Source organism: Dermochelys coriacea, chromosome 11, assembly GCF_009764565.3.
Source record: "Dermochelys coriacea isolate rDerCor1 chromosome 11, rDerCor1.pri.v4, whole genome shotgun sequence".
In the NCBI taxonomy this organism is placed as follows: domain Eukaryota; kingdom Metazoa; phylum Chordata; order Testudines; family Dermochelyidae; genus Dermochelys; species Dermochelys coriacea.
Genome location: NC_050078.2, coordinates 18,709,273 through 18,730,622, shown reverse-complemented (window position 1 = coordinate 18,730,622; position 21,350 = coordinate 18,709,273). Strand labels below are relative to the sequence as shown.

Below are 21,350 nucleotides of genomic sequence, written 5' to 3'. Positions count from 1 at the left end.
CCACAAGGCAACTAGGTCAAACTCAAAGTCCCCGGTTCTCAGTGTTCATTTTCAGGAGAACACTATGTCCCAGTGTAAATGCAGGGTTAACTGGTGAGGGGCTTCTGCTCAGGTACATCAAGAAAGGTCCATGAGATGGGGATGAGTGTACCAATTTCCACCCTTCAAGTTAATCAGAACTAACCCCTGAACATCAGATTGGATTGGCACCAAGAAATGAAGGGCCTAGGTGATAGTCTCAGCAATAGGAAAATTCTCTCACCTCTGATCTCTCAGCTAGCACAGGAGCCAGTAATTTAATTTTTGCCACTCTGAACATGAATTTCCCTTTCAACACCAGAGTCTCCTTGGAATGGGAACTTCTTACTGCCAGGTCATTACAGATACACTGTCTCCAGATTTCACAGGCAATTGTGGTCCTGTCTCCTCTTTCTTGTCAGTCTCTTAACACTGATGAAAAATGGCGTGGATCAGTCTGATGTCTCCCATCTTCCACCTACCAGAATGTTTATACCTTCTTAGCCCCAGACTTAGACATTCTAAGGCTGGATTTTCAAAGACTCAAAGTTTGAGAGAATTTAAAGTCAGAAGGCACCATTAGATCATCTTTTCTGGGCTTCTGCACATTAAATTTCACCCACTTATCCCTGTACTGAGCCCAATCACTTGCTGTTTGGCTAAAGTATATCTTTCAGAAAGGCATCCACGCTTGATCTAAAGACTTTGAGAGATGGCAAATCCACCACTTCCCTTGGCAATTTGTTCCGGTGGTTAATCACCCTCATGACTAAAACTCAGTGCCTAATTCTACTTTTAATTTGTTTGGCTTCAGCTTCCAGCCACTGGTTCTTCTTTTGTCTTTCTCCACTAGATTAAAAGGCTTTTTAGTGTTTGGGTATTTTCTCCCCAGAGGAAGCAAGCTCAGGGCCTCCATCAGCATGGATAAAAATCTGAAACTCCATTCTTGAATGGGCAGCTTGTAAATGTAAGGCAGATATGGCAGAGACTGGATAAAATCTCCTTCACCCAAGCATCTAGGAAAGAAGTATGAGTCTGAGATAGGAAATTTGTTATTTCAAGACAGGCATTTCTTAAACCATTTTTCTGCTGAATCTGCGCCATCTTTAGTGAGGCATGTTATTAGAAATTAAGTTTTAGGCAAAACGTAAGTCTGAGGTAACAGAATTCTGTCTGGCTGCTCTGGTGGTTGTGGAAGGCAAATGTATGGAAATGCCTCAGTTAACCTTGTGGATCTTCTTCTGTGACTGGAAGTTTTTGTCAATACCCCTCTTCCCCCCGCACCAAACAGAAAGAGCTTTTAGGAAGTTATTGGACAGCAAGTCCCCAAAATAGGGATTTGTTTGTACTAACAATACTCTAAAAGGGCTTTCCTGGAGATAGTGCTTCTAAACTAAGGGAATGGCTACACTTGCAGATGTAGAACACTGGGAGTTAAACCAGCCTTGAAAGACCACAGCAGGGAAAATGCTGCCATGTGTTTACACTGTCAGCTACAAGTACAGTGGCGTGGCCACATTAGCAGCTCTTGTAATGCCACAGAGAGCAGTGTATTGTGGTAGCTATCCCAGTGTGCAAGTGGCAGCCGCGTGCTTTTCAAATGGGGTGTGTGTGGAGTGTGACAGGGAGTGTTGTGTGTGTATGGGGGGGGAGAGTGTGCACGTTTTGGGGGCAGAGTGTGTGTCAGCATGCTGTCTTGTAAATTCAGACAGCGGCAGACCCCCCCATCCCCCACGCATGCACAAACGCCTGCCTCTGCAGCAGGAGTATTCCACAGTAATGGTTTGCTTTGTCCTGGAGCAGATAAACATGCTGGCTGTTAGAAAGGGAGCTTTGAAAGGGAATATCTGCATGCCTGCAGTCGAGTTCAAAATGATGACCAGAGTGGCCACTTGACTTCAGGGGATTATGGGACGTTTCCGGAGGCCAAACACGTCGTTCACACTGACACCAGGGAGTTTCAGCCGGGGCGCAGCAAGCTTTATGCTTCTCATGGAGTTGGATTACCAGAATTGCTCCAGCTGCAGAGTCCAGGTGCTCCAAGTGCCTTGCCAGTATGGACACCTCAAGAGTTAGGCGCCTGGGGCTGATTTAATGCACTCTAACTTGCAAGTATAGCCAAGCCCAAAGAAAAGGTGCTGCCTCTGGCAGATTAAGTTATTGCTCTCTCTCTCCTATCCTACCCCTTTACCATCAAGCACTTGATGCCGACAATAGCTTGTGTTCAACGCTAGACACTCCAGTTTTCAATGTCTAAACTTAGTGTTTATCCACCACAAACCACCACATTGTGGTGCCAAGGAACAAACACCAAATTATGTTAAATTGGGATCATGCAATATACCTAGCTCTTAGCACTTTTCAATCACTAGATATATCAAGCTACAATCCCATTGTGTAAAACTTATCCTGATCTGGTTATTATAATTCATATTCATATTCTCTAGTCTAGTGTGGAGAGACAAGAACAAAATTTCAGGTATAACTGGAGTCTTCACATCTAAAGCTTAGTATGATCTAAATGCAGTTTAACAAAATACCCTTAATGTTAAGTATATGCTAGCATTAAAATCAACATGTTCATAAAGAATATTTACATAATCAATACATAAAGTTTGTTGCTACACAGACAATATATCTGACAAAAGCAAAGACATGTAAAGTTTAGCCACCTCACAGAATATACTCTGCTTATAAGCACACTCCTTACAACTATATGGCACAGACTATTACAACCTTCATTCTGATCCCCTCAATCCATTCTTCTGCACACACACACACACACACACACACACACACACACCCACCTCCCATTACCAGATTCCACCCGCAGCCCCGAAACATTAGTAATTTTGAAAGTCTGGTGTAATAACTGACTGTATCAGAAGAGGATAGCTCCATAAAATGGGAGTTTGCAGAAAGGCGGTTAAAGGCAGTGATGAAAGGCTAGGGCAGAAGTGAAGCTGCTGATTAAGATTTTATTTAACAGCTGCTCACAAAAGTCACCCCCATTGCAGGATAAAGTGACAGAAAAATGTAGCTCTTGATGTAAATTTCATCTGATGGAAAAGATTGGGGCTATATACACACAATCAGGCTTGCATATGTCCAAGTCATATGCAAGTTTTATTTATGCAACAACTAAAAATTACCCTAAATGGGGGAAAAAATTCCACATACAAAACCTATCAATTGCACCAGATCTATTCAAAATCAACTTCCAGCAATTTTTCTATAGACTGATATAAATCTTTTAAGGAGTCTGTCATTGAGACACAGGATTGTCAAAGTCAATTTTCAGCCACACCCCAATTCCAAAATAAAAAAATTTAATTTTTGCTAGAGTCGTACCTGTGCCCCCTATTTTTAAAGAAAAACAGCTGTGTGCCTTTTTAAAATGCAACCCTAACTATGCAGGTGGTCCCATGCACCTGCACAAGAAGAATAAGTATATTTATAGTAAGTTTATCCAAGTAATTTCTTCCTACACTATGTATGGAAAACCCACTCAAATTCTTTATATTCAGAAGTAAATTTATTTATTTATTCAGAAATAACCAAGATAGACAGGACTATGGAATAATCTCCTGCAAAATTTTTCTTAAAAAGGAACCTATGTTTGAGTTATAGGACTATTGTAGATTCTGTTATAGTTAATTTTTACATTCCTATAGTGTAAAAGCCAGTTAGAAGGTTCTTATATGGAACTTTTGAAAAAAAAAAAAATACTAACACTATACCAAGACCTTGTCGACCAATTTTAGCACAGAACAGATTATAGAAATCTTAATATATAGGCTTATAAAGAGTAATAGCCTGTTATCTATAGCCACGCTAGTGGAAAAAAGTTACATAAGATGCAATCACTGGTTGAACATAGGTCATCTCATTTCTTGCCAACATTACTACAATTTAAATAAAAGAGCTCTCAGATTATGGAGATATTGTTCTTATTTATAGTTTCATTCACATATCTCTCCAAGTGTCTGCATGTGGCAGACCTCCTATGTACTCTGCCAGCCACTGCTTGCTGATGTGTGCCTTGACAAAGCAGAACTCAGCACTGACTCAGAATGCTTTTGCATGGATAGAAGAGCTTTATGTGTAGAAAGTTGCAGATTCAAATTAACTAGCCCTCTAATGTATTTAATTCTGCAACAGATACTATAAGAAAAGCACTTGTTTATGAATGAAATCATGAACTACCATCCTAAATATCTTTTGGCAGTTCTGGAAAAGGGCAAGAGTAAAGTAATGAGGAATCCCAAGGACTTGCTTCTTCCACATATAAGTATCAGCCATAGGAGACCACCTATAACTACTCCTATGGTTGTCAGTTGACAGAATGGAAGAAAAGAGTGAGATGACAGGGCCATGGAATGAGAAGTGAAGAGTGACAGAAAAGAAGTAAGACAGAATTAACAATTGGTAGACACATCATGGAAATCCTATATACTTTTCTGAATTGTGCAGACCACTACATCTAAAGGAGAATTTTCAAGATCTGGCTTTTAATAACCTGAAATACATCAGTTTAAAGAGTGCTCTTTGAGTAATGTATAACTGGGGAAACAGGCGTGCCAATAATATTTACTCACACTGGGGAAGACACTTCATAAATCATTTTATTGAAGATCACTGACCTCTCACTAACTGCGTACATTTCACAACATCTGTGTGTGGATGTTCAATGGTAATCTCAAAACCTGAAAAATTAAGGAATATGTTTCAGAAACTGCAGTACATTTGTATTTGTACAAAAGAAATATCTATCAGATCTTTAGGTGTATCAAACCCCACCCTCTGCAGCAGATGAACATCACAGTGTTCCCTAATGTCAATAAGCCAGATGAGGGAACTATGATTTGATCCTTATTTCAAAACAATTCTTTTTGTATGATATAGAATAAAATCAGTAAAAAATATGCTTTCTATTGCTTTCATTAAGTCAGATCTTTTGTTTGCTAATATGAAAAATTCACCTATACTTTGCGGCCAAGAACACCGTTTAAGTTTTAAACCATCAAATTAAATGATTCTGCAAATGGTGATGTCATTAAGAACAATTGTGACCACGTCAATTGCATTAGTTTGCCTCTGTTATACAAATAAAGCACAAAAAACAAAAGAGGGCACAGAGTTTGGTATAAAGCTTTTATCATTTGTTTGAAAAGACCTGCAGACTTCAGTGTGGCATTTAACCTTATGTGACTAAGTTCATATTTCTCTACGTGGCTCTGGTGATAAATCAAAAATGACACTACAATAATTTATAAACGTAATCTGAACCCAAAGAGTGACTGTATTTAAAGAAATAACTGTCCAATTTTTGAAATGCCAAAAATTATTTAAAAAGATCACTCATTCTCTGGACCTTTTATTTTTAAAAAATAGACTTTATCCACAGCATTACTACCATTCAACTTTAAGAACATTAGATCAGGTACAATTCTGTTGCCTTGCAGCTTCATTTTTCTTCTTAAACTGAGTTCTACACAGCTAAGCAGTTAAACAAAAATACTATTATGCATTGATCTGTGTTCAGATATTGGTTTTAGTGCCAAACCTATTTGAAAAGGCACTGCACATTTTAACCTCCCAAAGTGTGGCAACAATAGCTATTTAAGTAATATTTGTCCAACTTATTATAGCATACATGCTTACAATGCAAATATCCTTTTCTCAGTTAAAGTAAATTGCAACAGAAAGGGTCAGCTATAGGCCAATGATACTGGGTTATTGGGGATCCACTGTAATGGATGTACAGTAACTCCTCACAAAGTCATCCCAGTTAACGTCGTTTCGTTGCTGAACAATTAGAGAACATGCACATTTAAAGTTGGGCAATGCTCCCTCATAACATTGTTTGGCAGCTGTCTGCTTTGTCCACTGCGTGTCTAATGTCAGAGTGTCCCCCTTCCCCTTGCTCATCCCATCCATATTGCAGGGGGGGAGACATGACAGGGCTCCGGACAGAGGAAGCTTGCTGGCTGCAGTTGCTGTCTAGACTTCCTGATTCACTTAAAAAGACAATGTACTTAGAGTGGGATCAGCATACTTAAAGGGACAATGCATCTCTCTCACACAGGGTGTGTGTTTCTGTCTCTCTGCGTCATGCTGTCTTCCCTCCCTCCATTCATGCTGCCTTGTAGAGTGTGAGGCTACATTAACAACGTGTTAACCCTTGAGGGCTCAGCCGAATGCTAGTTCATCATTTAGCAGTAAGGCATTCCCTGGGAATTTTCCCACACTCTAACTTCACCACCTCAACCAAGCTTCACAATCATCATTGCTGTGTACAGTATTAAATTGTTTGTTTAAAACTTATACTGTGCATGCCAGTGTGTGTGCGTGCGTGTGTATATATATAAGAAGCAACATTCTTCATAATAAAGTTTCAAAGCTGTATTAAGCCAACTTTCAGTTGTAATATACATACAAAAAGAAAAGGAGTACTTGTGGCACCTTAGAGACTAACAAATTTATTAGAGCATAAGCTTTCGTGAGCTACAGCTCACTTCATCGGATGCATTTGGTGGAAAAAACAGAGGAGAGATTTATATACACACACAGAGAACATGAAACAATGGGTTTATCATACACACTGTAAGGAGAGTGATCACTTAAGATAAGCCATTACCAGCAGCGGGGGGGGGGGGGGGGGGAGGAGGAGGAAAACTTTTCATGGTGACAAGCAAGGTAGGCTAATTCCAGCAGTTAACAAGAATATCAGAGGAACAGTGGGGGGCAGGGTGGGGGGGAGAAATACCATGGGGAAATAGTTTTACTTTGTGTAATGACTCATCCATTCCCAGTCTCTATTCAAGCCTAAGTTAATTGTATCCAGTTTGCAAATTAATTCCAATTCAGCAGTCTCTCGTTGGAGTCTGTTTTTGAAACTTTTTTGTTGAAGTATAGCCACTCTTAGGTCTGTAATCGAGTGACCGGAGAGATTGAAGTGTTCTCCAACTGGTTTTTGAATGTTATAATTCTTGACGTCTGATTTGTGTCCATTCATTCTTTTACGTAGAGACTGTCCAGTTTGGCCAAAAGAATGAATGGACACAAATCAGACGTCAAGAATTATAACATTCAAAAACCAGTTGGAGAACACTTCAATCTCTCCGGTCACTCGATTACAGACTTAAGAGTGGCTATCCTTCAACAAAAAAGCTTCAAAAACAGACTCCAACGAGAGACTGCTGAATTGGAATTAATTTGCAAACTGGATACAATTAACTTAGGCTTGAATAGAGACTGGGAATGGATGAGTCATTACACAAAGTAAAACTATTTCCCCATGGTATTTCTCCCCCCAACCCTACCCCCCACTGTTCCTCTGATATTCTTGTTAACTGCTGGAATTACCCTACCTGGCTTGTCACCATGAAAGGTTTTCCTCCTTTTCCCCCCCTGCTGCTGGTGATGGCTTATCTTAAGTGATCACTCTCCTTACAGTGTGTATGATAAACCCATTGTTTCATGTTCTGTGTGTGTATATAAATCTCTGCTCTGTTTTTTCCACCAAATGCATTCGATGAAGTGAGCTGTAGCTCACGAAAGCTTATGCTCTAATAAATTTGTTAGTCTCTAAGGTGCCACAAGTACTCCTTTTCTATATACGAATACAGACTAACACGGCTGCTACTCTGAAACCTGTCAATATATATACACACACAGCATAAGGTATGTGTGTGTGTGTGTGTGTGTGTGTGTGTGTGTGTGTGTGTATATATATATATATATAAAAATAAAATATAATTTGTGTGGTGAAAAAACCCCTGTATTTACATTAATTCTTATGGGGAAATTAGATTCGCTTAACATTATTTCACTTAAAAGTTGCATTTTTCAGGAACATAGCTACAACATTAAGCGAGGTGTTACTGTACATTTAATTGATTGCATGCAGACCTTATTCCTGTGCAGGCTGAATGTCATTTAAAATAACATACCTAAAGTTTGAAGCATTATTGTTTCAAGTATAACCAGTTCTTGGGCCTGCTGAAGGTATGCCTGAAATGTAAAAAAATAAGTTACTGTCAAGACCTACTAGAAAAATGTATTGTACTTACCAAAGTCTCAAATAGAAATGGTATGGGCGACATTTAAAGACCTCCTTTAAGACCTCAAATTTACTTACCTTTGATTTACTGTATCTTGATAAGCATTTGGATTCTCAACTTTAAAAACAGTTAACTGCAACTTATCTGCGATCACAAAGGCAATTAGCCATTCAATGAATAGTAGAATAAATCAAATCTGAGAATTATTTTCATAACTGAGCATGAAAGTAAGTACCGTATACTACAAGAAAAGGTATGATTTCTGTCGGATGGGGAAATTTCCTTTTCCAGTACAGTAGAACCTCAGAATTAAGAACACCAGAGTTACGAACAGACCAGTCAACCACACACCTCATTTGGAACCCGAAGTATGCAATCACGCAGCATCAGAGACCAAAAAAATAAAAAAGCAGCAAGTATAGTACAGCACTGTGGTAAATGTAAACTACTAAAAAATAAAGGGAAAGTTTAAAAAAAGATTTAACAAGGTAAGGAAACTGTGCTTGTTTCATTTAAATTAAAATGGTTAAAAGCAACCTTCTTCACAATAACGTTTCAAAGCTGTATTAAGCCAACGTTCAGTTGTAAACTTTTGAAAGTATAATCATACTTTTTGTTCAGTTACAAACATTCCATTGTTACGAACAACCTCCATTCCCAAGGAGTGCATAACTCTGAGGTTTTACTATAGCTAACTAGAGAAAAAAAATCTCAGCTTCTAAAATGGTATTAAAAAATACATAAGGATATAAAAGATACTGTGTCCTTATGATATGTTAACAAGATTAACCTGAACTCCTATCACAAAAGTTAAATGCGTTACATCATAGAAAAATTATTACATGCACAAGTGTCCTATTCAAAAGGAAATTAGAGGCCTTAGTTTGCATGAAATATTAAGTAATTGTGATAGGTCCAATAATGGCTATGCTATTACGTTACAAAACAGACAAATTATTTGATTAAAGCATAGAAGTGTTTTCTCGAGTCAGCACATGGCATTAATCCAGTCAAGAACCTAGTACAGCAACTCATCTGAAGTATCAACTGTATCTTAAGAAGAATTACAATTAGATTTAAAGTATCACTTCCACGTACATCACTTTTTGTATCCAGCTGTGCCTCTTGAGGATGAAGACATGCATGTGCTACTTTGATAACATGTTCGAGTTTTCGTGGCTGTTCTTCCACTTTCGCAGCCAAAAACAATGCAGTAGGAGAGATTATCTGTAAGAGAAGATAATTTTTTAGTTTTGAGAAAAATTTTTTTTTCCTAATGCAAGCAGGACCTAAAGTTACATGGATGGGGGGAACTGGTAATTGCAAAAAGTATTAAAAAGTCTGTACTAGAGATGAAACAATATTCAAGAGTAAAAAAATGAAGACAGTTACTCTAGCTGAATTTCAGTATGGTAGAGTTCTCCTACTCAGTTGAAGAGGAAAAAATTGTAAGAATTAAACTATATTATGATCATGAAATGTTTCAGGCCAAATTTATTCTGACAGATAGCTGACAAATTTTTTCACCCGATAGTCACCGAACCAAGAAGAGGTGATTCCATTTTAGATTTAGTATTGGTAAGTAGCAAGGACCTCACCGAAGAACTGGCTGTAGAGGAAATCCGTGGTTTGAGCAATTCATGCGCCAAATTCAGTTTAAACTAAATGGAAGGATAAACAAAAATAGTCTGTAATTAGGTTCCTTAATTTCAAAAGGGCAAACTTTAATAAATTAGGGCAAGTAGTTAGGGAAGAACAAGGATCTCAGCATGGAAGAGGCCTGGATTTACTTTAAGTCAAAGTTGTAGACGCAAGGAGAAAAAATTTGTAGAGAAGGTTCCAGACCAAACTGGATGAACAAGGATCTCAAACAGGTTATTAAGGGAAAGCAGAAATCTTACAAGGAATGGAAGAAGGGATGGATCAGCAAGGAAAGCTACCTCTTGGAGGTCAGAAAGTATAGGAAAAAAGTGAGAACTGCCAAAAGCTAAGCAGAGTTGGACTATGCAAAGGAAATGAAAACCAGTAATAAAAGGTTTTTTAGCCATATAAATAAAAAGAAAACAAGTAAAGAAGAAGTGGGACGGCTAGAGCACCGAGGACGGGATACTTCTTGCAATTACCAAGCATGGCCCAACACCTAAATTAATACTTCGCCTCAGTTTTTAATAAAGGTTACAAGGAACTTGGGCAAGATAAGGGTGGCTAACGAATATGAGGATATGGAAGTACAAAATGACCACATCCAAGATGGAAGTCAAATTCAAACAGCTTAATGGGATCAAACCAGGGGACTTGGATAATCTCCATCCATTAATATTAAAGGAACCTGCACATGAAATTGCAAGTCCTACAACAAGGATTTTTAATGAATCCATAAACTTGGGGTCCGTACCCTCTGACTGGAGCACTGCTAATATATTATCTATTTTTAAGGGAAAAGAAGTGATCCATCAAACTACAAATCTGTTATTTGACCTCAATTGTATGAAAGGTCTTGCAACAAATTTTGAAAAAGTAGTTAAAAATACAGAGATAAATGCTACTTTGGAAAAAATTGGCAGATTGTACCAGACAAACCTGATGTCTTTCTTTGAGAAGATAAGTTATTTTCTAGACAAAGGAAATGCAGCAAATCAAATCTACTTGGATTTCAGTAAAGCACTGACACATTTCCACGTGGAAAATTAGTTAATTGGAGAAGATGGGGATTAAAATGAGAACTAAAAGGTACGGAAAGGAACTGGATAAAGGGGAGATTACAACAGGTCATAATGAAAGGTGAATTGTCAAGATGGATGGAGGTTACTAGTGGGGCTAATCAGGGATTGGTCTTGGGACCAATATTACTTATTTTCATTAATGACCGTGGCACAAAAAATGCGTTTGCGCTAATAAAATTTGTGGATGACAAAGTTGGGAGGTACTGACAATAAGGAGGAGGACCAGACTATCATACAAGAAGATCTGGATGACCTTGAAAACTGAAATAATGGAAATGTGATGAAGTTTAATAGTTTAAAGTAATGTACTCAGGAACTAACAAGAATTTCTATCAATCAGCTGGGGACATATCAGTTGAAAGCAACAGAGGAGGAGAAAGATCTGGGTGTATTGGTTGATCACAGGATGACTGAGCCACCAATGTGATGCAGCCATGAAAATGGCTAATGCAATCTTAGGATGAATCTGATGAGGTAATTCCAGTAGAGATAGAGAAGTGTTATTACCATTATGCAAGGCACTGGTGAGACCTCATCTGGAACAGAGTGTGCAATTCTGGTCTCCCAAGTTTAAGAAAGATTAATTCCACCTGGAACAGGTGCAAAGAAGAGATACTGGGATAATCAGAGGAATGGAGAACCTGCCTTACGAGAGGACACTTGCAGAGCTTAGCTTGTTTAGACTAACCAAACTAAGGCTGAGGGGAGACATGATTGCTTGCTCTAAATACAACAGAGGGATAAACACCAGGGAGGGAGGGGGGTCATTTAAGATAAGGGAAAATGTTAGCACAAGAAGAAAGATCTAAACTGGCCATCAACAAGTTTGGCCCTGAAATGTGATGAAGATTTCTAACCATCAGATTAGTAAAGTTCTGAAACAGCTTCCCAAGGGGAGCAATGGGGGAGGGGGGGCGGAGGAGAACCTAACTGGTTTCAAGACTGAACTTGATAAATTTATGGAGGGAATGATATGATATGGCCTACAATGGCATGTGGCCCCTTTGCAACTGCTGGAGGCTAATATCTCCAAGGGCTGGAGATGGGACACTATGTGGGAAGGGCTCTGAGTTACTACAATTAATTCTTTCCCAGGTGTCTGCCTGGTAGGTCTTGCTGACATGCTAAGGGTCTAACTAATCACCATATCTGGTGAGAGGAAGGAATTTTCCCCTAGGTCAGACTGGCAAAGATCCTGATTGTTTTTTCCCCACCTCCTCTGCAGCATGGGTCACTTGCTGGTTTGAATTACAGTAAATGGTGGGTTCTCTGTAACTTGAAGTCTTTAAGTTTAAATCATGATTCAAGGACTTCAGTAACTTGGCCAGAGGTTATGGGTCTATCACTGGAGTGCATGGGTGAAGTTCTGCGGCCTGCAATGTGCAGGAGGTCAAACTAGATAATCATGATGGTCCCTTCTGGCATTAAAGTCTATGTGACTATTCACAGGTAAAACAGTTTTCCAGACAGGTTAGAATAGGATATTTCTTTTGAAATTTACTAAATTCAGACAGTTCATTCAAATAAAGATTAAGCTCAGAACTGAGTGAACTCTGATACTATCTTTTGTTATGAAAAAGGTGAAGCAGAGTTCCAGGAAGATCCACTAGCTATTGACTGTCAGAAGCAAGCATAAACATTATTTGGCACAGAAACTTGGCAAGCAATCAAAATGCTAATGGATCGGAAGTATGAGACAATAACATGATCAATGATTTCACAGGAGAACCTCTGGTCTGGAACAGTCCCATAATACTTAACACAAAATGTGTGCCTGGGATGCATTAAGCACACCATGATTCATGAACTAGAAGTTGTATTGACAAGTAATGCATGTTTGAATACAAATTACTTTGGGGAAGGATAAATGATATACACCCACTTTAAGAACCAATATGACCTCAATGCAGACTGCCATAACTGGCACAGTATTTGTAAAATTCAATAAAAATATTCTTTAATATTTGTATACAATGCCAAAACAGAGGCACTGTTCTATAGCCCAGTTCCTAGATGTCAGTTTTCAGGATCAGAGTACAAAATAGGATCTTATTTCTCCTAAGCTGAAAAAAAATTAAAAGGAGCCGATCTTTTGAGAAAGTGCATTTTGTATATGCCACTCCCATTTTTCAGGCAAACAACAGAGTGAAGAGTTAATTCTAAGATGTCTGCCAACTCATTTTTCTGTTTCAAGGAAACCTTTCACTTCCTCGTCAAAAAAAGTTAGTGTTACATAAAATTGTGTTAAAACTGTAGAGTTAAGATTATAATATGGTCAACCAAGACAAATTTACAGGATAAAGAAATAAGGCCTTGTCTAGCTGCAGAAGTCACACCAGCTTAATTTTAATGGATTTAAGAGCATTCATCCAGGGTTTACAAATTGCTTATCCATTTTAAAGCAGACTGAAGTTATAGTACAACTTCTCTATGCAGATCAACAGTAAGAAACAATCTGCCCATTGAGTGTCAATTACAGATATGTTATCTATTGTAGCAACAAACATTTTAAACTACATACTGATACAAAGCTCAGGAACATATGAATTATAATTAAGTCTACGTTTTAGTCACGGGTATTTTTAGTAAAAGTCACGGACAGTAAACAAAAATTCATGGCCCATGACCTGTCCCTGACTTTTACTATATACCCCTGACTAAAACATGCTCTGCGGTGCATACTGCCTCTGCCTGCAGGCACTGTCCTCGCAGCTCCCGGCGCTTCTCAGAGCCTGCCTCACCCTGTCCCCTGCCCCAACCCCCTGCCCCATCCCACACCCAAACTCTGCTGCTTCTTCTGGGAAGGGTGGAACACAGTGGCCCGAGACTGTCCCAGCAGCGGCTGATGAGCTGCCCCTGAGGCAGGAGCACCAGCTGCTGCAGAAGTCATGGAGGTCACAGAATCCGTGACTTCCGTGACAAATTCACACCCTTAACTATAATGGAACTTCACAGGAGTCATAGTTTAACAAAAACCCCAAATGAAATTACTTGCTCTACACTGTCAATGGGTATTGTAGCCCTTTCCAGTGAGCCAAGATGGGGAATATCCCAAAAATCAAATTCTTGTTATAAAAGTGGACAAACGATGGACAACTGAAACCAGTCGCCCTCTGATTAGAAGCAGATATTTTCAACGGATCCACTTAACATTAAGAAAACAAAAAGATCCTCTTAATGTTTCTCTTAATTTTTCTATAAACCTTAAAGTTTAGCAAACTAAAAGGAACACAAACAGCAAATCTGGCCTCCTTTGAGCTACAAAAATATATAATTAAGAAACCTAAAGCAGGGATAGCCTATTTTTTGTCAAGGTCCAAATTTCTTGGTCAAGGTATAGTCAAGGTCCAGACTCCAGAGAAATAATTAATAATAATTATAGCAAATACAAAGATTTTGGGGTCTGTTCAAAAGCCTCTGGTGGTCTGGATTTGGCCAGGGTCTGCCTATTGGCTACCCCGACCTAGTTTCCTACTAAAGCTGGATCACAGGCAGCAATTGCTTACACAGCTCCCTAAGAAAAAGGAAACCGCTTCCCTGTGTTCTTTGGATATATTTACTTGCAGCATTTAGTATTTTACTTCCCCAAATAAACTGCATTTCACATTTAAGTTCTCTTTCCTTGCAACAAAATTCACTAAAATTTGTTGATGTTGTACTTTAATGTATAAAAGGTATTAAGGTTGCCCTACACTCTCTGTAAAATACAGTTTTCAGTTACTTATAACTAACAAACCTCAACCACTTAAATTGAGTTTTCCATGCCAGGTGTCTACCTCAAGCTAAATTTATTTTGAAAGTTTCAACCAGACTGGTTCAGCTGCTTGATAACCAAACTACAGAATAACATTCTGTCATTTAAAAAAAATTCTGGTGACCTTTTTATTTGAGGAGTACTATCATGCTCTGGAATAAGAGCTTGCAAATTATCAGGAGGTAACATGGTGTGTTAGGGAAGTGCCTTTTGCTGTTCTTGTGAAAACTTGCTCAAACTTGGCCCAGTCATAATTTTTGACAAGTTTCAGATCACAAAGTCTCAGATCACTAAAATCTTGAAGATTCAAATCAAGATTTGCTACTTTTGCTTCACCATAGGCTAAATATAAGGGGAATGCAAGTAATTTGTCACTCAAACTCATCATAAAACCATCAGGAAAATGTGCAGAATAAAGTTCCTTCTGAATGAATTTTTAAATATTTCATTTTAACTACTCACTTGTGAGGGTAGGTAGCCTCTCAGCAGTAGCTCACCAATCATTACCTCTAGCGGTATATAAGCTCCTCACTGAAGACTATAAGTATGCCAAGCTTGAAGTTTTAAAAGGAAACCATTTGGATGATCTAAATAAAAAAGGCTTAAAGATAACTAAGTCTGAGAATGAGTTCTGTGAGGAGAAAAATAAAGATTTCTGAATTTCACTTCAGTCAAGTTTAATCAAACCTAAAATAACGTATTAAAAGAGTGTTTTATCAGTTACTATACAGCCACTACAGTATGTACAGAAAGTAGCAAATATCTACTGCGAAGTGAAAATACTTTCATGCCTTTTCTTAAAAATAAATAAATAAATAAAATCACATTAAGTTTAAGAGAGCATGATGTTAATGTATACCTCAGATTTAAAGAACTCTGGAGACAAGATTAATAAAATGGTGTAAGAGGATTTTGGCAGGTGGCAGGAATCCCATTTTTGATCATCAATCAAAACAGACAATTCCACAGAAAGAGTGAAGATGCCTGTGCTCTTTGTGCAGCATGTAATTCAATCAGAACATCATTATTAAACTGATTTAAAATCTCAGTGTTCACATTTCTGGAAATGCCAGTTATTAAAATATGTAGATATGGCTCTCCAAATATAGTCATTCACTTGGTATTTAAAACCTGCTGTCTTCCTTACAAATGTACTTGTATGGGTTAAGTACCTAGGGCTGTGAAAACTCCCATCCACCACTGATATTTGTTGATGTTATGTCACTGAAATACTTATATGAACATATTTTATTTTTATATTAAGAATTTAAGGCTCTAATTTCAATCTTAAACTTACGTAGGTTAAAAAGTTAAAATGGAAGTGATTAGGGACAATTTTTGTTATTCTAATGGGCAGGCAGTAAACTATAGAACTGTCTAGAACAGTGTTCCCCAAACTTGTTACCTGGTGCCCCCCACAGGCCCTCCGAGCTGGAGCCGAGAGCGAGGCCACAGTCAGGGCTGTGGCAGGGAACATAGCTGCATTCAGGGCCAGGGACAGAGCTGCAGCCGGGCCAGAAGTAGGAACAGGTGACACTCCCTCCATGCACTCCCATGGGGCCTGGCCTGGGCCCCGCCATGTCCTTCCTCCCCCCCACAAAACGTTCCTTCATGTCCCCCACAGTTTGGGGACAACTGGCCTAGAAGCATCAATGAGGAAGGGGAAATAAGTGGAGTTACCAGTTACTGGAAAGCAACTCATTGGCTGTTGGAGATGGGACTGCGTGGAGTCCTGAACTTATGAAGGTGGACAGGGCTTCTGAAAACTTAGGTTTACGTAAAGTTGGCTAGCTCCATTTAGTTTTCAGCATTGAGTTCACTGGGTGGTTTCTCATATGAACTGTGATAAGTGTAAAAGTTGTCAATCAATGCTGCAAATAAGTGGTTGGTATAGTGTACAGTTTTATTTGACTCAAAATTTCTTAAGTTAAAATAGTACTAAACAAGTTATTGCTTTGGCTAAAATAGTAAATAGAATTCTTTAGAAGTAAAATGTAAAAGTTGTCGAGATAAAAAGGATCCATTATCTAAAGAGCCTAGAAAATTCAGGCTTTCCATATTGTTCAATATCTGTGCCATTGAATGGCGCTTAACCTACTGAAGTGGAAGAGTGAACATTGATGTATTTAATTTTATTTTGAGATATTTGAGAGTCATCAAAATGTAGCCACAAGAATAATTTAAGCCTCTGTTTCAGGTCTTCCAGCAGCTCTTTGATATTATCTTCATTAATTTTTGACACAGAAATACAGCATAATTGATGTGATTATACCAGAAAACCTGAATAGCGAAGACTTGAACTTGACAGGAAAGTTGCAACCTTCTTTTATGGAAACACCACCATTTTTAAGATAGCACAAAATGAACAATTTAAATAATTTTAAGCATTTGCCCTGGATATACTCCTCTGGACATATTATAGCATAAAATTTCCAAAAGTGCCTAAATGTAAATCCATTTTCAAAAGTGGCTGTGGGAGTTCGGAGCCAAATCCCATTGGAAATAAAAGAAAAGATACAACACTGCTTTTAAAAATAATTGATGATGGGTTCGGATATTTGACTAGTCCAAAAATAAATGGCCAACTGACTGGTCAAATAATATCAAGAACAGTCAAATATTTTTAAGAACAAATTCATTAGAACAGCAACAAAAAAGTAAGATTTTATGGTCACCAATAGGCTCGGCCTTAAATAGATGCTTATATCCAATAACAAAAATACAAATTACTTAACTGAGTTATTTTAATTCAGGAAAATGCAAAACACAATGAAGTTCCAGGGCATTCCTGCTGGAACATTTAACTGTGATCAAATAATAGGCAGTCAATTGACTGGCTTGTCAAGCCAACTTGGTGGACTGCAGGCGCATGGAATGGTCTTAAAATTCATCTCCAATATGCACCATAATTTACTGCAGGGACTTTGTCCGTTAGGCTATCTCGATAAAAAGCTTTGCCAGCTTAAAAAAAGCATATTAGATAAAGACAAAAACATCTAGACTATTAATATATTGTTTTCAAGCTCAATACAGTGTGGACATACTGATGTTTAACCAGATCCTGAAAGATAAGTGCTTACAGATTATGCAAGGTTTTTCAAACTATGGTACACAGAGTTGGATTCTGGCATTTCCAGCAGCCAAATTTCATTAAAAACTGCTAAAAACATTCAATGCTTTTACAATATTACTTTCCTATGATTGCCTTACATGCCACGGGGATGTTATGAGATTGTGCATTGGGGGAGGTGATCAACAAGGCAATCACTGTAATACAGTCAAAGCTATGAATACTTTGAGAACTTCCATAATTGGGTATCAAAATATTTTAACTCTTTGAAGTACAATAATTAGGAGGAAGAATAGCTTAATCTCACCTACAGCCTATATTAAGTATTTATATAAAGCCAATCCATCACTGTAGTGTTTAGGCACTTTACCAGGATTCTAACATGTGTGACATTAAACAATGACAGGGCATCATATGTTAAGTGCACTGGATGCTTCTTAGCCTGGTTATCTGGTACAGTGTTTCTACAAAATGATTTGAGTGTTTTAAGAGTTTCAAGTTTAAGAGTTTCAGTTTAATACATCCGATGAAGTGAGCTGTAGCTCACGAAAGCTTATGCTCAAATAAATTTGTTAGTCTCTAAGGTGCCACAAGTACTCCTTTTCTTTTTGCAAATACAGACTAACACGGCTGCTACTCTAAAAGTTTAAGAGTGCATCTTGGGTATTTTACCTCCCATTTCCTATGTGCCAAGGGTCTCTTCTCATTTCTGCATTTGGAAACAGGCAAAAATGGTATCTCCAATTAATACAAAACTGAAGCCAAGTTGCAGTTGATGCCTCGTATGAATGTAATGATGAAACAGTTTTTTAAACTTGTTATGGGAATAGTTTGCAGACTTGTGTGTCTGCTACATCTTCTTTTAACAAGAGTATAGACCTTATGGTGTTAAAATAGTTAACCAGCAAACCAAAAGCTGTTTTAAGTCTCTGTCAGCATTGACATTGAAAGCATCAGCTGAACTAATGATAAATTTCATGCTGAATTTCATTTCTTTATGGTTTACCTGACCAGCAAAAATAGCTATTACTGTTCTCAAGGTAGAGTATGGATCTAGACAAAAATTTATTAAACTTATGGCTGATCTCCACTGACCAAACAAAAATTTAGAGAGTTTAAAAATGGATGTTATGCCGCTTCAATGCCAGGATATACAAAACCTAACCTGAAACTACTGCTGAAACCATTGCAAGATAGCCATTCTGACTTCCTTCAAGATTTTAAGAATTTACTACAAAGTTGCTATCATTTTGAAAACTGCAGAAACAGAACTGAGCCAATAATTTACCAGTGAATAGTTTCTTTCAGCAGATCTTAACATTTAGCAATGGCCATCATGGAGTAAAGATTTTTGGCTATAAATGTGTGCATTTGCATGATCTACTGAGGTGCATAATCACGTGGTACTTAAGGGACAAAACGCAAGTTTAGTGTAGAATACTTAAAGGAAATTCAGTTTACCAATAAAAAGGAAATGAAGGCTTAAGCCTTACAATCTGAATTAATCCTTGCAGCCACAACTCAACCTACTGTGACTTTTTGCAGCTAATTTTTATCCTTATGCTTCCTATTTCTTGTTTTCATGAGTAAGCATTACCTTTAATGCAAGTCGAAGAACCATTAGACATGTACTTTGCATATTCGATAAAAATGTCAGATAGGCTTTAGTTTTAAGATCATTAGTACCTTGTACAATTTTAATTTCTAACAGTTAGTTTCTTCTTGCAGTAGATGAATGTAGTAGTTAAATTTTCAGCTGGCCAAGCACTCTGAAGATATGGATAACATTTATTAAGTATTCATAACAGCCTTTGCCCTGTCTATAAAGAACCTGCCAGATGGCCTGGGAGTATGAATTTAAAAGTGACTCACATTCACTTTGAGACCACTCCCTTCACCCTAAAAGAATAGGAAAAGAAAAAATGAGGCAGTGCATTTGATGCCTATGCATCAATACAAATATAAAAACCACTGTCTAACATAATATTCATAGCAAATACAGAAAGTTATTTGGAGACACTAGTATAAGTGCTCTGAAATATATGTGCTAGCTTTTAACTTTTAGTTCAATTAATAATACATTACAAGTTATCCTTCAATAAATGTAGCTTTTCTGAAACTGAAGGTTGCATAGCATTGACCCATAAGAAATTTAATGCAGCTCTTTAATGCTTACAAGTTACAGATGTGCTAGTAATTCTAAGAACTAAGTGACTGTATGGACTAGTGTCCAGTTGAAGATAGAATATAGTGGCTAAAGCAGAGGTGGGCAAACTACGGCCCGGGGGCTGCATCCGGCCCTCCAGACGTTTTAATCCAGCCCTAAGGCTCCCACTGGGGAGTAGGGTCCGGGGCTTGCCCCTCTCGGGCGCTCCAGCCAGGGAGGAGGGTCAGGGCCTTGCCCCACTCCGTGCGGTTCCCAGAAGCAGCAGCATGCCCCACTCCAGCTCCTATGCATAGGAGCAGCCAGGGGACTCTGCACATTGCCCCCACAGCTCCCACTGGCCAGGAACCATGGCCAATGGGAGCTGCGAGTCAGTGCCTGTGGACAGGGCGGCACATATGGACAGGGCAGCAAACAGAGCCACCTGGCCGCGCCTCTGCTTAGGAGCCAGAGGGGGGACATGCCACTGCTTCTGGGAGATGCTTGAAGTAGAGCGCCGCCTGAAGCCTGCAGCCCCTGACTCCTTCCCGTGCCCCAACCTCCTGCCCTGATCCCCCTTCCCACCAGCCGAACCCCTCAGTGCCAGCCCAGATCACCTTCCTGCACTCCCAACCCCTCATCCCCAGCCCCCCCCGATCCCGTGCACATACCACCCCCCTGCCTCCGTCCGGAGCCCCCTCCCACACCCTGAACTCTTCATCTCTGGCCCCACCCCAGAAATGTGAAAGCTATCCCTCACCCCATCCCACACTCCAACCACCAATTTTGTGAGCATTCATTGCCTGCCATAAAATTTCCATACCCAGATGTGGACCTCAGGCCAGAAAGTTTGCCCACCCCTGAGCTGAAAACTCTCTTGTCACTACCAAAAGCTGGCCTTGGTTGCTAGATGTGTCTTGGTTTACCATCCAATGGTTTTCTTTTTTTAGGCTACACCAGTCTGGGCTGTGGAAACAACATGTAAACTCAAATCTCCACTCCAATCAACTCTGCCTGAATGAGGAGGGCCATAAACTGCACACAGTCACAAAAGTAACCTTCGGGTGCCTCACCAGATTATACTCAATTGGCCATGGGTTACCAACTAGAACAGCAGTCCTCAAACTGTGGGTTGTGACCCCAAAGGGGGTCAGGACCCCATTTTAACAGGGTCATCAGGGTCAGCGTTAGACTCATTGGACCTGAGGCTGAAACTGAAGCCTGAGCCCCGTTGCCTCGTGCTGAAGTTGAAGACCAAGGGCATCAGTGCTCGGGCTTTGCCCCCCTAAGTGGCAGGCGTCAGGCTTGGGCTTCAGGTCCCCTGCCTGGAGTCACGTAGTAATATTTGTTGTCAATTTGGTTGCGATGCAATGAAGTTTAAGAACCGTTGAACTAGACTATGTACTTATCTATCAAAATGAGATAAAGCAATGTAATACAAACCTTCTACTGCCCTCAGTGGATTAATCTAAAAGCACCTTTAAAGAACTTGTGTATGCAAAATAACCTAATCGTATTTAAACATGATTTTGATAGATATACACTATTTTTGCCCTGAGAACAAAAAACTATTTTA

At 39.0% G+C, this 21,350-nt stretch overlaps 1 protein-coding gene across 7 annotated transcripts in view; it reads right to left on the bottom strand.

Annotated features, from left to right (window-relative positions):
• The window catches only part of CCNT2 (cyclin T2), a 43,047-nt gene that overhangs the window by 17,556 nt on the left and 4,141 nt on the right, over window positions 1–21,350 (bottom strand). For 2 of the 7 annotated variants that reach the window (XM_038421267.2, XM_038421269.2), the window contains exons 3-6: window positions 19,504–19,530; window positions 9,183–9,311; window positions 7,974–8,034; window positions 4,662–4,724 (exon numbers count right to left, since the gene is read on the bottom strand). In XM_038421267.2, coding sequence (XP_038277195.1) covers window positions 4,662–4,724; window positions 7,974–8,034; window positions 9,183–9,311; window positions 19,504–19,530 — 280 coding nt within the window. The other 5 variants (XM_038421268.2, XM_038421270.2, XM_043505035.1 and 2 more) reach the window with 4 other exon arrangements.